The sequence below is a fragment of the Maylandia zebra genome, linkage group LG4, assembly GCF_041146795.1.
Source record: "Maylandia zebra isolate NMK-2024a linkage group LG4, Mzebra_GT3a, whole genome shotgun sequence".
NCBI classification, from domain to species: domain Eukaryota; kingdom Metazoa; phylum Chordata; class Actinopteri; order Cichliformes; family Cichlidae; genus Maylandia; species Maylandia zebra.
The window spans coordinates 12216102-12234436 of NC_135170.1; the positions used below are offsets into that span (position 1 = coordinate 12216102).

General features: G+C 40.0%; 3 protein-coding genes and 1 non-coding gene across 7 annotated transcripts; 3 read left to right on the top strand and 1 right to left on the bottom strand.

Annotated features, from left to right (window-relative positions):
• Positions 1-504: 504 nt before the first annotated feature.
• On the bottom strand, positions 505-4812 carry LOC101475947 (galectin-2). 4 transcript variants are annotated; one of them, XM_076882994.1, is made up of 5 exons: positions 4702-4741; positions 2054-2117; positions 1833-1912; positions 1438-1609; positions 505-1214 (listed from the first exon to the last, which is right to left on the bottom strand). In XM_076882994.1, the coding sequence occupies exons 2-5, from the start codon at positions 2060-2062 to the stop codon at positions 1068-1070; spliced, it is 408 nt and encodes a 135-aa protein (XP_076739109.1). In that variant the 5' UTR covers positions 2063-2117; positions 4702-4741; the 3' UTR covers positions 505-1067. The 4 variants fall into 4 exon arrangements, with proteins under 4 accessions (XP_076739109.1, XP_076739108.1, XP_076739110.1 ...); XM_076882993.1 differs by lacking the exon at positions 4702-4741 and adding an exon at positions 4090-4165 and having other exon boundaries at positions 2054-2114; XM_076882995.1 differs by lacking the exon at positions 4702-4741 and adding an exon at positions 3198-3219 and having other exon boundaries at positions 2054-2114.
• Positions 2781-9125, top strand: pick1 (protein interacting with prkca 1). Its single transcript, XM_004576048.4, has 13 exons — positions 2781-2961; positions 3451-3524; positions 3747-3858; positions 4074-4202; positions 5234-5300; positions 5434-5523; positions 5594-5647; positions 5770-5832; positions 6135-6268; positions 6479-6571; positions 6661-6711; positions 7351-7495; positions 7620-9125. Exons 2-13 carry the CDS (start codon positions 3484-3486, stop codon positions 7874-7876), a joined length of 1236 nt encoding a protein of 411 aa, XP_004576105.1. The 5' UTR covers positions 2781-2961; positions 3451-3483; the 3' UTR covers positions 7877-9125.
• Positions 9126-9404: 279 nt separating this feature from the next.
• On the top strand, positions 9405-9477 carry trnar-ccu (transfer RNA arginine (anticodon CCU)). The gene has a single exon. It is a non-coding gene; the product is annotated as a tRNA-Arg (tRNA).
• Positions 9478-9708: 231 nt separating this feature from the next.
• Positions 9709-17385, top strand: LOC101475352 (phospholipase B-like 1). Its single transcript, XM_024800349.2, has 11 exons — positions 9709-9823; positions 10400-10622; positions 10733-10816; positions 11993-12128; positions 12605-12745; positions 14517-14661; positions 15214-15414; positions 15559-15699; positions 15793-15978; positions 16469-16575; positions 16695-17385. The coding sequence occupies exons 1-11, from the start codon at positions 9754-9756 to the stop codon at positions 16869-16871; spliced, it is 1611 nt and encodes a 536-aa protein (XP_024656117.2). The 5' UTR covers positions 9709-9753; the 3' UTR covers positions 16872-17385.
• Positions 17386-18335: the final 950 nt, after the last annotated feature.

Consider the following 18335-nt stretch of genomic DNA (forward strand, 5'->3'; position numbering starts at 1 on the left):
GATGGTTCATTTGGTAAAGTCAATCCGTTGGGCATCTTTCTTCACCTTTACACAATAATTCTGATGGCAAAAGAACCAAACGGGACAGGCAAAAAAGAAAACAAAAACAAAAATAACATACACAATGGGGCCATTGTAAGTTCATGGGAGACATTAAGCGGATAGTAGGGCTCCTTCTGGTTATCAGGGATGTAGATCTCTAGGTGACAGCTAAGCAGAAAACAAGGTCGTAATTCTCTCTCTCTGAAGAGAGCTGAAGGTATAGACTCACTTGATGTGTTAAGGAATTTTCTTTGTCTCTGAGTTTGGTCAAAGCACATAAGACATGAGCAACCGCGCCCATTTTCAGAGACTGCTTAGGTGATTGACCAGAGTCTCTCCATATTGCAATATGTTATCAAACTCACTTCAAATCATGCTCACTGAGGTGTTTGCAGGTTTTATTTAAAATTTCCACAACATAATTCAGCAGGATTCCAATGCCAGATGGCTTTATTGATTTGACTGATATATTTCAGGGGTGGCCAACTCCAGGACTACTTTTTTTGTTTGGAACTTAAAAGGCCCACCAGTTAACCTAACATGCATTTCAAAAGAAGTTGGAAACCTATGGAGGCACAAGTAACATACAAACTCCACATAGAAAAGTGTTAACTAGGAACCCTCGTGCCCCACATGCATTTTGTATGATTTGGAGCCATTTTTCTCTGCATGTTTACATGACTATAAATAATTAGTTACTGGATTTAGCAAATAACTACTATATTTGCATTTTCTTCTATTGTTCCGTGTCATCATACTTTTACCCTTTCATGCTTTGACTTATACTGTGTTTGTGAGAGGCTGCAAAACCTTAAAGATGACAAAACAGGATTATTTGACTGTAAACATTTTATATCCTTTTGCACAACAGGACATTTTAATCCACTTAAATGTATCAATTTCTCTTTATCTCTTAATGATTCTTCAGTCAATAACTGACTGTTATTGTAAGAATAACATTCAGACAGTCAAACCTCATCTATAACTAAAGTGTTAAACACAGCATCTGTTTACAGTTGTATCTCTTAGCAGATCTTGAAGGATTTCAGTTTAAAGTCTCCTGTGACTCTGATGTAGCTGATGGTACCCATACCAACACGATTTGGAAACTGGACTTCCTGTCCATCAGGAAGTTCCACTTCAAACGTGTCTTCAGCCAGTTTCAACACAATCTGAAACAGAAGAAAAATTCATAAGAAAACATTTTTTCCAAAACACAATCAATTCCAACCCAACCTTCATCCCCCAGCTTAATATCTGCAAGAGTATTGGTGTGTTTTTTGTGTTTTATGTGGGTAAACCAAACATCCATTTGATCTAATCAAAAACCTTTGTGATATTCATAATACTCAGACACTCAGTACATCATCAATTACTTCGATCACATTCCCTCACCTTCACATCAGCACCCCTCTGTAGGGGGTTGTGAATTTCCCGTTTTTCATCGCCCCAGCAACCAGCAATCTTTGAGTTGCACACCAGCACAGCACCATCAGTGTCATCATGGAAACGAGGGTTGAAGTGCAGTGCCAGGTCATCTGCATCACAGCCGAGATCAATCTGGAATCTGTTGATCAGAGGTTGTACAAACTAGGTTTTAATATCAATGGCTTGCAGAGCTTTAAACACATGATCACACAGTGGAGTACAAGATATAATATAATTTGTAAAAGTCCACTTTGTGCTAGATTAGATTTTCCTACTGCAGGATTAACAGCATATGTAGCTTTCATTCAGTTTATATGGTTACTGTACTGAAAAAATAAATGTTATGAGTTTTGTTAGCTTACCTCTCTGCATCATGCAGAATTACCCCTTTTATTTTCAGCTCATCTCCGGCTCTCAAATCCACATTCTTCAGTTCGAGTTCCTGAACACATGGTTAGAATATAATCTGAAGAAGTCTTGAGAATGAAATAACTTTGCATTTTCAGTTTTGCAAATAATTTATTAAAGGGTAAAATGTAGTTAATTTGTTGACATGTAGTGGCATACACAAACCTAAGCTTACCATACTCATACTGGTTGCTGGTGAACAGTCCTGGATGATGGAGTGTCAACAGAGGTACAGTCTACCGTGCCGGGAGAAAAAAAGGTAAATGGGGTAACTGTGAATTCTAGTTTATTTCTGATGCAAGACATGAGTTTTAGTAAGATTCTCTTTTGACACTGACTCATTCAACATCATACTATATTCAGTACAAGCACCACTCCGTTTAATCACCTGCAACAGCAAATTAGTATATGAACAAATTAGTGTTTTTGTATTTTTCATTGGTATTAATTTTGCATATTAATGAGGGCCTTCAATATACTGCTGATGACTCTAGAACAAAATAATCTATACTAGTGTACCATACACATGCAATAAGTCTATTTTGCAACAATTGTGTTTGTATGCTTGACATTTAAAATGATCTACAAACAAGATAATTAGTGAAATGTACATCACTTTTTCCATCAAAACAAATCTGTAATAATATTATATTTGACAAATTTCATTGAGGTGCAGATTGACACTCTAACCACTGGATGGCAGTAAAACGCGTAGTCTAAATTAGAAACAAGCGAATCCTGGAAGGACTTTGATTAAATCTGCTAAAATACAATTACAGTGTTTTCATATGAGCTGATGAGAAGTTTAAAAAAATAATCTGTATCATTTACACTGAGGAATATAGAATTATAGACTGTAAGAAAAAACTAGAAAATGATTATCCAGTCCTTCCTTTTGTAATACGTTTTAACAACAACTTCCGTCATCCTTCCGGAAGTGACAAAATAAAGTAAATAGAAGCTGTCTTTAGATCGAGAAGTTGAGATAATTGCGAATAAAAAGGGCGATTCAAAAAAAAATATTTTGATTTTATGCACACTGAATAATATCTTTATGACGACTCTGTGCGACGCCTAAGAAAGGTAAATTGTTAATGGCCTGCTGACGTTTCAGGGGACAACATTAGCTAAATGCAGCTGCTATTAGCCTACAGGCTAGCAGCTAATAATCCAAGTTCCTTACTGACCTCGGTCACTGTAATGAAATCTAACAGTGACTGGTTTGTGTGTGCATGCAGATATATTAAGTGCAACAGTTACATTAATTAAAACGTATTTAAATGGTTGTTGTTAGGATGTTAGCATGCACTGCGGGTTACCAGCTGTTTGCTCTGCTCCAGCGTTTCCTCACTGACTCCACAGCGATTAGATTTGCCGCATCAGGAAAGCAAAGCTGCCAATTTTGGTGATTTTCCGATAGTCCATCTGACTATAAACTACTTTTAAATTCACCGGTAGCTCAAACTCTTAAACGTGTTCTGATTCTCACTCTTTTAATGAGCGTTTCTTTGGTTTCTGATCACTAGATCCAGTTAAAACCTTTGATTTCTGTTTTATTGTACTCTCTCGCAGGTTTCACAGGGACAGGAGTGACGCTGTCCTGCAATGTTCACAGATATGGACTATGAATTGGAGGAGGACAAACTGTGAGTCATTAATGAGCTTTCTCTACCCACCCCGCCGAATCACATATGCTTTTCATACATTATAAACATAAATCATTATTAAACATCTAAAACAGTAACTGATAAGGTGAATGCCTTGATATAAACTGTGATATAGTTCCCTCATTACAGAATGTCCCAGAATAAGCTGAACAAAATGCTTCAAAGCTCAATTAGTGTGGGTTTTTTTCTCTGTCTTAACAGGGGGATACCAACAGTGCCTGGGACTGTGACTCTGAAGAAAGATGCTAATAATCTTATAGGCATCAGCATTGGTGGTGGGGCTCAGTACTGCCCTTGCCTCTACATTGTTCAGGTGCACACAGAATAATTTATTATGACTTTATTTATTAACATGTCATCGATCACCAGAAGTTTCCATCATGCTTTAAATGTTATAAGACTGTATCTGTCTCAGTTTGCTGCTGTTTAGCATACGGGTCATTAAATGCAGCTTATCGCCTCTTATTCAGGAAAAATAACTGTACTTTGTCACGGTACTTTTTAAATGCGGTTGCTGTTGCTTTGCAGGTGTTTGATAACACACCAGCAGCTTTGGATGGGACGCTGGCAGCAGGTGATGAAATCACAGGTGTGAACGGGAAAGCAGTCAAGGGCAAAACTAAGGTGGAGGTGGCCAAGATGATTCAAGCTGTGCAGGTACACCGACTCTGAAAGTGTTTATTAAAAACTCAGCATTACACTATTGACCATAACTGCTATTTATCATTACAGTGTGACAAAAATGCACACAGTTTAGAATAATAGTACAGTCATTTTTGCATCTGTAGCTACAAAAACTCTCACCATCTCCATACACACTAAAGAAAAAGATGCATTTGACTGATAGCTTTATTAGCCTTTTCAGATTTTTGGTAGTTGTTGTGATGTGATGATTATTTCCATGGATTATTTTGAATACAATAATAGTGTCATTGCTGTGAAAATCTTATGACAGCCTTGTTGAAATAATGATGTTAACATGAGCCCTATTATTAAACTCTTGTTTTTAATCTTTTAAACCTAAAGACAGCGACTCTTCATACTCACCCTCACCTCTGATGACCAGTGCCCCATAATGAAGAAAAAAAGAACCAAACCACAGAAACACTGTGTGTCATTTAAAAGAAATTTTGAAAATAGTTAAAAGATGACTCACTTTTTTATGTCCAGCACAGTCCAACAGTTAGTGATATATGAGCCCACCTTCCCACTGTAGACAGGACACTGTAGGAGTGACTTCACTGGTTTGCTAAGCTGTGCTGAAGAGGTCGGGACAATAGCCCGTAGCATGTGGCGTACCGTCACCGGTGAATAGTGGCGCTGTTGTTTTTGGCATCTTTTGTTCACAACCCAAAAAATTCCATGACTTCCTGCATGGTGGGATAAAGATGGGGTTCAGTGTGGGATTAAAAGGATTAGGTGGTGTTGCTGCTGCCCGTCACTGAAAATACATTTCACACTTAGCACCATGAATGTTGCACATTATTAATTTTAACTTATCTACTAAGGTGAAATGTAACTTTCTTTGAAGCATGCATAGCAGTGCTTTGTACTGCATTCTTGCATAAGAAAAGCTAAAACAGTTCTATTTCTTATATTTAGCACTGCTACAATAGATGCTCTTCCTCTCACCATCCTATATTTATTTATTTATTTGGTTCATTTAACTGTTGATCCTATTTTCACAGGGAGAGGCAGTGATCCACTACAATAAGCTGCAGGCTGACCCAAAACAGGGGAAGTCTCTGGACATAGGTATTTATATTTATGTTACTTTCTTTTGAAGCGTGCACTGCAGTGCTGTGTACTGCATTCTTGCAGAATCTCAACAAATCGTTTTCACTGCTGCGTTAGTTTGTGTTAAACATTGATATTTTCTATGTTTCAGTGCTGAAAAAAGTCAAACATCGACTCGTAGAGAATTTGAGCTCAGGAACAGCGGATGCTCTTGGACTCAGTCGAGCTATTCTATGCAATGGTAAGACTGCTAAGATGGTAACTGCAGGTTTGTTCATATCTACTTAGATTTAACTTATTCTTCTTTACAGATGGACTTGTCAAAAGACTGGAAGAGCTGGAGAAAACGGCAGAGCTGTACAAAGGTAAAGAATGATAAGATTCTTTACCTAAACATGTTAATCATGTAATGTGAAAACTCCATAATCACAGATATGAGAGAGCTTTTAATCCACAGAGACGCTGTTGTTCTCTGTTTGCGTTGCAGGGCTTATGGAGCACACGAAAAGACTACTGAGGGCGTTTTTTGAGCTTTCTCAAACCCACAGAGGTCAGTCACTATATCCAAAATCACAAACGAGAAAAACAGTATTACACCAGTGGAATAATCCACTCTCACCCCCAAGCGAAAGTTTGCTGTTGTTTTTTTTGTTTTGTTTTTTTTCCCCAATGAAGGCTAAAACCTGGTGGAGCTTTTAGTTGAAACGTGACCATAAAATGAAGAAAAATGTCATGTTTTCATACAATGTCTGCTTGCTGGTGGAATTGTATTTATTACTTTTTGTTTTCTAACTTTAGCAGATCTTTGCTCGTAGCTATATCTGAGCGGTTTCTGGTTTTGTCCCTTTGCAGCATTTGGAGATGTGTTTTCTGTCATCGGGGTACGAGAGCCCCAGGCTGCTGCCAGCGAGGCTTTTGTGAAGTTTGCTGATGCTCACCGCAACATTGAGAAATACGGCATTCAGCTTCTAAAGACCATCAAACCTGTAAGCACAGATTTAATTTATGCTTTGAGTCATTCATTGTACTAAAAGTGCACACATCAGTTAAAAACATTCATTTTAAAGAAAGCTTTGGAAAATTCTGTCTGTGTATACTTTATATTGTGTTCCTTAAATCTGTCAGAGTGAAATTTATTATGTAAGATGTCAGTTTTCCAGTGGATGTTAGATTTTAAAGTGTCTCTCGTTGTGCAGATGCTCCATGATCTGAACACGTACCTTAATAAGGCCATACCAGACACCAAGCTCACCATCCGCAAGTACCTGGATGTGAAGTTTGAATATCTGGTGAGACCTGCGGTGCTGACACTCCGTTTACTGAAGTTCACTGTCAGCCTGTAGGTTGAATAACAGGACGGGTTTTTTGTGTCTTTCAGTCGTACTGCTTGAAGGTGAAGGAAATGGATGATGAAGAATACAGCAGCATCGTGAGTCACAATTTTTACTGATTTAATTATATCAGTATGATATTGACAGTTGATGTAAAAGTGACATTTTGATTGCAACATTTTCTTCCTGTTCAGTGTGTCAGATTATTCTTCTATGAGGAAAAATTTGACCCCAGGAAAAATGTAACCGAAACCTGCTACTTTTTGAACGTTCTAAAGCAGAAAGATGAAAACATTAGAAAAACTGACTGTAAGAAGATGGAACATCACATTTGTATCTGCAGACTAACTATAGATGCCCATCTTTAATTATCATGAGATCATTATGTTCCTCTCTCTAGTTATAGGGATGGTACCTTGAAGTATGAAGCTGCTTGAGATGACTGCGTTTAATCATGTTCTGTTTTGTACACAGGTGTTAGATTAGAGTCAGACTCGGTGATAACAGGTGTTCTTTTTAAAAGGTGTAGATATTTACCATCTCAGCATGACCGCCTCTATATCCTTCATGCTCACAGTCAAACTTTAGTTCACCACACTGATGCAGACTTAGCAAGTGCAAGGTTCTTATTTTCCGATAAGCACTCTGGGGAAGAACTGGCTATAAGCTTTCCTCGGATTTCCGCAGCTGAAAACATGTTTGATATGAACCAGTAAATCCTATTTTCCTTCTCACAGGCCATGGGGGAGCCTCTGTACCGCGTCAGCACTGGTAACTATGAGTACCGTTTGGTGCTTCGGTGTCGGCAGGAAGCCCGCGCCCGCTTTGCCAAAATGAGGAAAGACGTCCTGGAGAAGATAGAGCTGCTGGATCAGAAACACGGTCTGTTCTTGCTGTTTTTCACCTTTAGCTATTCCCTCCTCTGTCCTCCGTGGCCTGTAAACAGATGCTGAGGATTTAGTAGCTTCAACATGTTGCTTTTGTTTTCTTTCTTCCTCGTCTCCAGTTCAGGACATCGTGTTCCAGCTGCAGCGCTTCGTGTCGGGAATGTCACATTACTACAATGACTGCTACGCCGTCCTGAAGGAGGCAGATGTGTTCCCCATCGAGGTGGACCTCTCCCGCACAATGATCAACTACAGCAGCCAGCCGTTCTCCTACACAGACGAAGACGAGGAGGAAGAGGGAGGCGGAGAGGGAGGAGGAAGCAGTGCTGGCAGACAAGCAGAAAACGGAGCGGAGAAGCTGATCGATGACGAATGAGAAAGCCCGCATGCGTTTGTGTTTACCATCAGTTACATTTAATGTCTACACACTCAGCAGGCAGGGATCCTTGCAGCAGAAAGCAGCTGCAGGAGCGGTTAACACTGTTCACACAGAGAGGAATACTGATTAGAAATGCTGCTATGATACTGTATGTGGGCGTTTTTACAGTTGTTTCTGTGGATTGTTAAAAATTCTATAGCTTTACGGTTACTTTATGATATTATTTACATTTGCAAATTTTCACTTAAAGAAAATCATTTATGGTGTCTCATAAGGTCATCACTGAAGGAGTGTGAGAGACACAATCAACTGAATGAAGCTTTATTTTGTTGTGAGTGATGTGTTTGGGTTTTAATGTTTCAGACTGGGATCTGTAAGCATATGAGGTGTGCCTTTGCTCTCTGTACAGTGAAGTGTACTGGGTCTGAGCTGTTTCAGTGTGGATAATATTTATTTTCTTTGCTGCAGAACCTGCTGCATCTTTGACGTTTATTTGTTTACCTGCTTGAAATGATATCACACTCTAAATGTTTGTCACTGCAGAGAGAAATTCTCAGTGCAACAAACCACTGGATAGTTTTACAAAATGTCAGGGTGTTTGTTACATTCAGCCTTTTTCCTCCATCTTTGCACATTTTAAGTTGTCTGACCGAGGTTCTTTTTTTTCTTTGTCTAAGGTGTCTGTTTTATCTTCTCGGGCAGCATGCTTCAGGTGGAGTGTTCACATTCCCCTCACTACATTTGCATTCCAGCTGTGCCCTCACAGTATGATGAAGAAACTAAATGGATGCACAGCTTCACCGTGTTGTAAAAAGGAATTTAAGAAAAAACACTAGAACTGTGTAGAAAAAAGGTGTAAAAGCTCTTTTACTTACTGTTTTATTTATTGTGTTTATCAAATTATATCTGAAAATTTATTAAGGAAAAGTTAATCTGATAGTTTATTAAACTGTTCCAAAACCTATCACTAGGGGGCAGTGTCGCATCAGCTCTTAAATGTTTCTTTTTGTTTCTCTGAATGCAAAGAAAGGGACCCATTGTTTATGTTTCTTAATTTTCTTGGTTGGTTGCTTCGTACTACGTCATAATGACTTTTCGGAACTTGACTAAATATATGATCATTTTAATGAATATGCTGTCAGTTTATTTTCTATTTTAACTTTCTTTTACCTCGATAGGGTCTGTGCCACATGAATTGCGCAGATGCACTGTCCGTGACATTGTAATATATCAAATAAAGTAAATCCAAATATAAAGGAGGGTTGTGTGTTAATTATAAGAATGTAATCTCGAAGCCTCCATGAATATGGGGCTTTTGCTTTCAGTTGTAAAACGGAACGGAAACATGCCAGCTGCGCAGAAAGAATTCTCTTCGCTGTAGACGCGTCATGTAACTCTGAACTAAACCTTCGAAAAGCCCACACACGGCTCCGGACTCAGGCTCTGGTACCTACGATATGAAATCGTCGCAGGGTGATTGTTATAATCTCTAAAGAGTTTCCTGTGAGAGTCACAAAGCCATACAGCCCCAGTGGCCTAATGGATAAGGCACTGGCCTCCTAAGCCAGGGATTGTGGGTTCGAGTCCCATCTGGGGTGGAAAGTTATTTTCTTTCTTTTCTTGTCTCAAAACTGAAAACCATGTACTCTTGTTTACCAACTATCTTAGTTGTTCCAGCAGCTTGTCTCGAAGTGTTTTCACGTACTGTTCCCCTTTTCCGCTCCTGGCCGCAGCCAATCAGGAAACTGAGCTCGCGTCACCTTTGGACTTTCCTTGCATAGAAAAGACAGATTTCCTCTTTACCCGTGCCACTTCTGTTCGAACCATTTCTATGTCCCGCAGCAGTTTTAGTTTTCAGCTCCATTCTCGCAGACATGTCTCCACTAAATTGGTTACATGCCTGTCTTTTATTCATCGTGGCTGCGACCTTCGCCTCTGCTGACAGTAAGTAGGACAAGTACATGAGAAGTCACTGGTGATTGTTTAAGGATCTGAAGAATCAGAATCAGAATGTCTTTATTGTCATTGTCGCAGGTACATCCAAAATAAAAGTGGTATCCGATCAGTGCATCATCCATAGAAATATAAAAATCTAAATTAAACAATAACATTTAATTAAATCACTAAATAAAATAAATAAAGTGCTAATAAGAATAGTATGAGCAAACATTCCCACACACATGCTTCAGTCAGTGCATAGATCATTTCAAGAATGGCGTGATGGACATTTTTTAGTAGCAGCATTCAGACATGTTATTGCGGTTGGGTAAAAGCTGTGTTCGACTCTATTTGTCCTTAAACTAATTGCGCTGAACTGTTGCCCTCGGGCACACAGTACAAACAGGGAGTGTCCAGGGTGTGAGGTGATACAGTGATCCTTTGGTCGGTATTAAATTTTCATTTTTGTTTGCACCCATTAATTCATCAGAACAATATAGAAGGAAAAAATCCATAAGTAAAGGAGCTGGGATCTGTGCCTCCCTTTTTGTTTATATTTTCATTGTGTTGATGTGTTCTCAGAGCTGACAGCAGCCACTGTGTACTGGGACCCCGATCACAAGCTTGTCAAGTTAAAGGAGGGGGTGATGGAGGTCGAGGGGGATGCTTACGGGTTCCTGAATGACACCCTATCCAGTACAGGCTGGAGTGTCCTTGAGATCCGAGCAGGGTATGGAGAGACTCCTGAAACGGATGAGATCACTTTCTTCCTGGCTGGCTACCTCGAAGGCTTCCTGACTGCCCAGTAAGTGCTGTCAGTTCTTATTATAATCTTATTTCTTTCACTCAAATTCTGAGTCTGGGCATTTTGTATTCATTCTTATACTTGTACTCATTCTTCCTTTTCTTCCCGAGGCAGATGATGGACCACTACACCAACATGTACCCGCAGCTGATCACCGACCCAAAGATGCTCGACCCAGTTCAGAAATTTATGGAGTGAGTCTGTTCCCTTTTCCTTTCAGAGTTACAACCCGAGCAGCAGAAATGTCACATCTACTTCACAATCTGTCATCTTCAATATCCTCTTCTGAAAAAAGTTCAACCAAACATTTAAGCACTCTCAGCGTTGGCATTCAGCCACTCTTGACCACAACAGAGGTGTGGTCAAGAGGCGGGGGAGAAATATAGGAGTGGTGGAGAACGAACTTAACCTGCGTGTCTATTGTCTTGCGTAGTTTGGGAGATGATGATGGGTCGGGTGGGCTGCTGCGGGTTCTGTGGGCCCTGGTCCGGATGGGCCTGGGCCCCCTGGCCTTGGTGGATTCCAGAGAGCGGGGATGGCTCCGTGGGCTCGGTCCACTCTGGTACAGCTGGCTGCTGGCAGAGCCCACGGACATGTCACTGCAGCCCCCTCTGGCTTCTGCTCCTGGATGTCCTTCATGCCCTGGGGGACGGGGGTATGGCTCCCCACACCCTCTAGCAGATCGTTTAATGGAGAAACCTTTTGAATACAAGTGTGCCCATCCACACAGGTCGCGGACAGGTGTACACACGGGTGTTCACAAACACAAACTACACCTTTCTTGGCAAAAGCACAGTCTTGCGTGCTCCACAATAACATTCAACATTGAGTATTTACGGTTACTTACACTTAGCCAGATTATTGCGACGGTGTCGTACTTATTATATTGCTCTCTTTTTTACTTTCTTTTTTTCTCTTTTTTTTCCTTCTCTCAACAGGTGATCCAGATGATTTTTTTAAGTGCCCTTTCTCACTGTCCCTCTTCACCTCTGTTTTTCGTTCCCTCCCTCGCTCACTCCCTCTCTTTCTTTCTCCCTTTCCTATCCCCCAGTCATGTTTGTCCCATCTGTAAAACTGAAAATAAAATAATGAATAATAATAACGAAGGTCATTAAAATGGACTAATACAGCAAGCCTGTGATGACCCACTTGGCAAAGTAAATCTGTTGGGGATCTTTCTTGGCCTTCAGACAGTAATTCTGACGGCTAAAGAACCAAATGGGATGGGCGGGAAAAAAAGACCATGTTGCAGAGTTAAGAACATTTTTGATCAGGTTTTTCTACTGATGCAGTATTACGGTGGGGTTTTGTAAAGTAGCATTTATCCATTTAGTTAAATTTCAGTCTAAATATGATTCTTGTACGTTTAGGGAGCAGGACTCATGGGTCAGACAGCAGGTGAACAAGAGCTCCGATCCTCTGTGGAAACACGCCGGCTTCATCATGGCTCAGCTGGACGGATTGCAGGCAGGAGTGGCAGCGTGGGCCGAGAAGCAAGGGAAGAAGGTAGGATAGCCGTTTGGCTGGATTTTTGTCCCACAAAAACGCAACAAAACACAAGAATGTTTAAAAAAAAATGCTATCAAATAAATCTGCACTCTGAAATGCAGAAGCATCAACCAATAATTTTATATCAGGTTTCACAGGCTTAAGTCATGTTAAATATAAAAAGTAGAAGTAATAGTACTTAAGAAGATTTTCATGAATATGCTATAGAGCCAATAGTGATATTAATGGCAGTAAAAGTAATACTACATACCAGCAGTTATGAATTCAAATAATTTATTTGTTTAAAGAATCCACTTTGATTTGCTGTAAGATGTGAATTATTTTTAATATTTTCTTTTCTCATAATTAATTATTTTGTAGCTTTTATTCCGTGTTTTGTTTTGTTTTTGATAAATGGCCGTCTCACTTCAGGAGCAGCAGCACTGTTTGTTTGCATTTGATGACCAGCTGTTTATCTGTTGTCCTTCCCAAAGCCGCTGACGCTGTTTGACGTCCAGTTCCTGAACGCGGTGGGAGACCTGCTGGATCTGATCCCAGCCCTGGTCCCCAGCTCCTATCCTTCAGTCAGAGACTTCAAACTTCCAGGGATGGGTCACTGCTCTGCACTCATCAAGGTCAGAGGTCAAAACACAAGTTAATCACAGACTGTATATAAAAGATGGATATAGAGACCAAAAGTGAAGCTAGCGATGCCTAAAATCAACTCACTCTTTCTTCTGGTTGCAAAAGGTAGTCTGACTTTGAAGAAGCATCTGCTCTATGAACAGTGTTGGGGAGTAAAGGAATACATGTACCGGTGTTACGTATTTAAAATACAAAATATGAGTAACTGTATTCCGTTACAGTTACTGTTTAAAAAGGTGGTATTCAGAATACAGTTACTTTGTTGAAATAAAGGGATTACACGGCGGTCTTTTCCCATTTCATATGTTAGGCTATGCCCTTTCTATTTTTGGTAATTCCACGCTGGTGGAAATAAATAAAACACACATTAAGAGGCTCTAATGCCTGTGTCTCCATCTCGCGGCCCATGTCACCTCTATTTGCATAATGACGTGATGAAATATTTTTAAAATTATTGTTCAACAAATTATTTAATATGAAGGCAAAAGGTAGAGTGTTACAGGTATAGCCCTAAAGAATGCCTTTCTCTGTCTCTCGTTAGCAAAGTTGACCCAGACAACAAAGTAAAGCTAGTTTTTGGCTACGAGCCCGACACGGAGCCCAGCGCATTAGCCAGACGTCCCTTTACTACGGTTTGGAGCCGCGGACCTGTTTTATATACGCGCAGAATAGTTTTCTATATGAGATCGCTGCAAAAATTTGCAGCCTTACCTAATGTCCACCCTACTGTTACTCATTTTATATTAAGATTTAAAAATCTAGTTGGTAATGGTATGGCGAGTATAGTCTTCAGTAATAGTAATAAATCGCACAGCAATCGTACATTCATGTAATTGTACAAAAGCTTGATAATATATTAAGTAATCCAAAGTATTCAGAATACGTTACTCTCATTGAGTAACGTAATGGAATATGTTACGAAATACATTTTGGGGCATGTATTCTGTAATCTTTAGTGGTTTCAAGTCTTGGTGAATAAACCGAAATGTTCCATTTCTGCAACATAAAACGAGCAGTTGATAAGTTCACTTTATGAAGATGTGGTGTCTCCTCTTGCTCGTCAAGTTTGAGGGGGAAAAAATATGGCAACCGATAAAATTCCAAACCCGAGGATCTAAAACACAAGTCTGCGCACAGCTTACAGTGGCCATCTTTTATATACAGTCTACGATCCTGATCAGGCTCTTATTCTTATTAGATATTAAAAAAAATACACATAACACAAAAAGCAGCTGATGTATATGAGTAGTTCCTCAAATTTACTTCACAGCAAATTAGTAATGCTTCACTGACATCAGCTGTAACCTGATTTTCATAGGTGTGCAAAATAAGAAGAACAAGAAACTACCAGTGAAGAGCAAATTTCCTGTGTAATCGAATGTGCTGGTGCATTAGTGCAGTAACGCATTATTCATCTTTATTTCATATTTAAAGAAACTAAGTTTAATTTTCAGTGACATAATTAAATCAGGGGACAGTTTTGTACACAGAGGTGCATATTCTAAAACCTGTAACTTCAAAGTGTTTTTTGCACGGCAGCTTTAACAAATGTATGTTTGTGCTAAATAACAGGCCAAATTCAAAAGTCCTATAACGTCACCTGTTCTGACTTCTTGTCTGTTTTGTTGCTTTTGTTGAAAGGAAACTATCGAATTTAAGTTAATTATCTAACTAAACCAATGTTATTATGTTGGTTAAGCTACATAACTGTTGGACATGACGCACGATTGTCTCATTACTGATTTCTGTCATCATCTTTAGATGCTGCCGGGGTACGAGAACCTCCTGTTCGCTCATTCCAGCTGGTACACGTACGCTGCTACGATGCGGATTTACAAACACTGGGACTTTCACATCAGCGAGCCCCATACAGCCACTGGAAAACTATCCTTTAGCAGCTACCCTGGTATGTAAGAAAGCAAGAGCATCAGTGAAAAATTTTTACAATCTTTTAAAACGTGTCCTATCCAAGACAGGCAGCATTACAATCAGTAACTGCACAGACTAGTACAACACAGATGAAAATACACAGCAAAAACACACTAAAACTATAAGAATGTAAAACTGATGGACTAAAATACAAACACAACCAACATTTATGAACTGCTGAAACAAACATAAATAAAAGTAAAAGTCACTGAGTTTATTGAATAGTACTGTGCTGTTAATATTCATGCAGTACATTTGTAGTAGCTGCCTCCAGGTCAGTTAAAGACGTCTTAAATGAATTTGGTGAGATCAGCTTCTTAAGTTTTAGAGTTTTGCTGATGATTCCACTTCGTAATTCAGTCAGTGTCAGCCATCTCCAGAAGGCCAACCATTCATTCTGCTGTCTCTGTATAACAATTTTGGTTATCTCGCCCTCTTCACACATGGCACACATGCAAAAAGAACATCATTATGGAAGAAGATCATCCATAAAGCTCATGTTTGTAATGTGGCTTGTTTGTGGCTTCAGGGTTCCTGGTGTCGCTGGATGACTTCTACCTCTTGGGAAGTGGTCTGATGATGACGCAGACGACCAACAATGTCTTCAACTCCTCCCTTTTTGACACAATCACCCCAAATAGCCTACTGGCCTGGCAGAGGGTCAGGCTGGCTCACAGTTTGGCAAAAACCGGAGAAGAATGGGCCAAAACCTTTTCCATGTATAACTCTGGTGAGCATGTCTGCCTTATGTACATGGATCTTTATACACGAAGCACAGAAACTGTGCTGTGTTTTGATAGAAAAAGCTAAATCATGCTCAGGCCTCTTTATTAAACTTTTTTCTCTTCCATAAATCCACCTGTAACTCTTGCAGGAACCTACAACAATCAGTACATGGTGTTGGACAGAAGCAAAGTGAAGCTGGGTCACAGTCTCGACGACGGTGCGCTGACTGTGGTGGAGCAGATCCCCAGCTTGGTGGAGTACTCGGACCAGACACAGACTCTGCGCAGAGGCAGCTAATCATTTTCTACATTCAATTGTATTTTGTATCGTATTTCATTTTTAGACTTTTCTGTGATTTCGTCACCACATCCATTTCTTACAGGTTATTGGCCGTCCTACAACATTCCTTTCCATCGGAAGATCTACACAATGAGTGGTTACGTAGAAATGTGGGAGCAGTACGGAGAGGACTTCTCCTATGACCTCTGTCCCAGAGCCAAGATCTTTCGCCGTGACCAATGTGGCATTAAGGACCTGGAGTCCTTGAAGCGCATCATGAGATTCAATGGTGTGTGGCTCCATCTCAGCTTCTTAGTTTTAGCTCATTCTGCTGACTCTTTGTATGTTGCTGTTTCATAAGCTAGATTTTTGGCTGCAGTACACTTCATTAGTTACATCTTGTTAGAGGCACACATTCAACAAGCTGCTGGATTCAAATCACATCTAGTGGATAAAATGACACTGGAGGCCCCTTCAGTACTTTTTTTTTTGTTTGTGTAAACTGTCACTTTCAAAAAGGCAGTTTGAGATAATCTGAGCTTTGCGACATGGTGCGTTATCCTGCTGGAAGAAGCCCTTACAAGATTGGTAGACCATGGTCAGTTTGAACTTTATTAGGTTGTCAAGTTACTGGTATTTTATTGTCTGATTAGATTTTTGCATTAACAAGTAGTTGAACAAGTCTAATTACGTGGCCTTTTTTTATTTAGCTATTCTGAAGCTCAATTCTCAAGCTTTAGCTTCAGCAAGCATGATATTTTTGGTTTGCTTGTTTTCAGACTATAAGAAGGATCCGTACTCAAAGGGTGACCCCTGCAAGTCCATCTGTTGCCGTAAAGACCTGCGAGGAGAGGATCCTTTACCAGGAGGCTGCTATGACACTAAGGTATTCCCAGAGCGCCACAATAGCCTTTTCATCAGTAGCAGTCATACAGGTTTCATGAATTCAGATGCTTTTAAGCTCTACCCAGCTTTCTTCTTGTTGGCGTCTTTTTCCCTGTGCAGGTGACAGATTTCCACTTGGCTGGGGATTTCCGTGCGGAGGCGGTGAACGGGCCGACAACACAGGACGGACTCCCACCGTTCTCTTGGGACAAATTCAGCAGCATCAGTCACCAGGGCCTGCCACAGTATTACAACTTCACTTTTGTCAAGATGCAGCCCATTCTTTTCAAACCATGAGCATCAGTGTGTGACTGTGTGCGCACGATAGGGATTCTTTCAGGGTAATGAAGGTCCACAACCATCGGTTTTATCTGTCCTTTCCATTACCATCCTGCAGATGATTTTTTTTCTACATGTTTACTATTGCATCCATGAGCAGATCTGCTTTTTTCTCCGCTGTCACTTTTTTATAGGATTTCATTCAACGCTGGTAAACACAGATTTCTGATCTATTTCTAAACACGTTTTTTTTCCCAGGGTGTCCTGTGTGCAGCCATTGGTGCCTTTGATGCTCACAGTAGCTTTATGATATAATAAAATACCAAATCACAAAATCAGCAGATGTGCCACCTTAAAGTAAAATCTTTATTTTTGATGCTTGAATGTCTTCATATATACAAACACTATTGCTGCAGGAGTAGAGGAAACAATCAGTGCAATGCCGTACTCAGGAGCTGATCATCTCTTATGATCTGATTTTTGTTTGCTGCCTTTTGATTGTGCTGTGTGAAATTAAAAACCTCTTCTTGTATTTTTGTGTTTCTTTGCATGTCTACGTTATGCCTTTATTCCATTTTTGTTTTATACTTAAACTCTCACAGTCTGGACTTTCAGCTACTCTGGTTTAGTGGATTATTCATGTGAGTTTGAAGCTTTCATAAATATTTAATGGAAAAGTAAGAAAGCAAGACAATTTGAAAACATGTCTTCATCTGTAGTTGTCATCCGAAAAAAGTGATTTTTGGTATTTGCCTGAAAACGCCTGGCTCTAATCGCCAAACAAGCGAAAATAACGCCATACCGCTTCATAACACTTCTCCCACGTTTTACTTCAAATGGACCAAAATAGTCCACTCCAACAAAGCTTAACGGGGATTTCTCAAGGGTTACTCTGCTTTCATGCAACTCAGCCAGCTGCAGCTGGCCTGCAGTTCCATGAAACCTTCCACAGGCCACACACCTCGACATAAGGCACCAGGAACCCAGTATTTTTGATGCAGCTTTGAGAGTATGTGGTTCTTTTCACCATGAACCACCTCTTTATGAATATGCTTCAGAATTAGATTAGAAATATGAAGATCTTTGACCTTAAAATCTTATAAATACATTTTTTTTTAAAGAAATGTGAAGATCTTTAGCGATTATGACAGGATGCTTGGAATCTTCTGACATGACAGCTCTACTCAGATGTCCGACAGCCCGCAGCACATCATCCTCCAGAACAGGATTCACCTTATGTATGTGGCTGCTTCGTTTCAAAGTCTCTCCTCTTTGGAGGCAGGAATATCCTTTAGGGATATCTTTTCCTCTGACAGAACTTGATTATTTGCATCTCAGCATCCTCAACCTCTCCCAATGAAAGAAAGCCGTGGCAGAACTCAACCCTATGATGAGCACCTTCAGACTGAGTTGTATCAGATGGAGACTGGAAGTCTGTCTTGTTCTTCCTGCGGTGCAATAGCAAGGTCTTGAACCTCAAAA

Coding starts and splice junctions, on each gene's coding strand:
- LOC101475947 (XM_076882994.1), bottom strand. Junction 1,610..1,832: donor ATTCTGCATGATGCAGAGAG/GTAAGCTAACAA, acceptor TCTGATCAACAG/ATTCCAGATTGATCTCGGCT. Junction 1,215..1,437: donor AGAGGGGTGCTGATGTGAAG/GTGAGGGAATGT, acceptor CTTCTGTTTCAG/ATTGTGTTGAAACTGGCTGA.
- LOC101475352 (XM_024800349.2), top strand. CDS start 9,754: ATGTCTCCACTAAATTGGTTACATGCCTGTCTTTTATTCATCGTGGCT. Junction 9,824..10,399: donor GACCTTCGCCTCTGCTGACA/GTAAGTAGGACA, acceptor ATGTGTTCTCAG/AGCTGACAGCAGCCACTGTG. Junction 10,817..11,992: donor CCAGTTCAGAAATTTATGGA/GTGAGTCTGTTC, acceptor TTGTACGTTTAG/GGAGCAGGACTCATGGGTCA.
- pick1 (XM_004576048.4), top strand. CDS start 3,484: ATGTTCACAGATATGGACTATGAATTGGAGGAGGACAAACT. Junction 3,859..4,073: donor CTTGCCTCTACATTGTTCAG/GTGCACACAGAA, acceptor GTTGCTTTGCAG/GTGTTTGATAACACACCAGC. Junction 7,496..7,619: donor GCTGCTGGATCAGAAACACG/GTCTGTTCTTGC, acceptor CCTCGTCTCCAG/TTCAGGACATCGTGTTCCAG.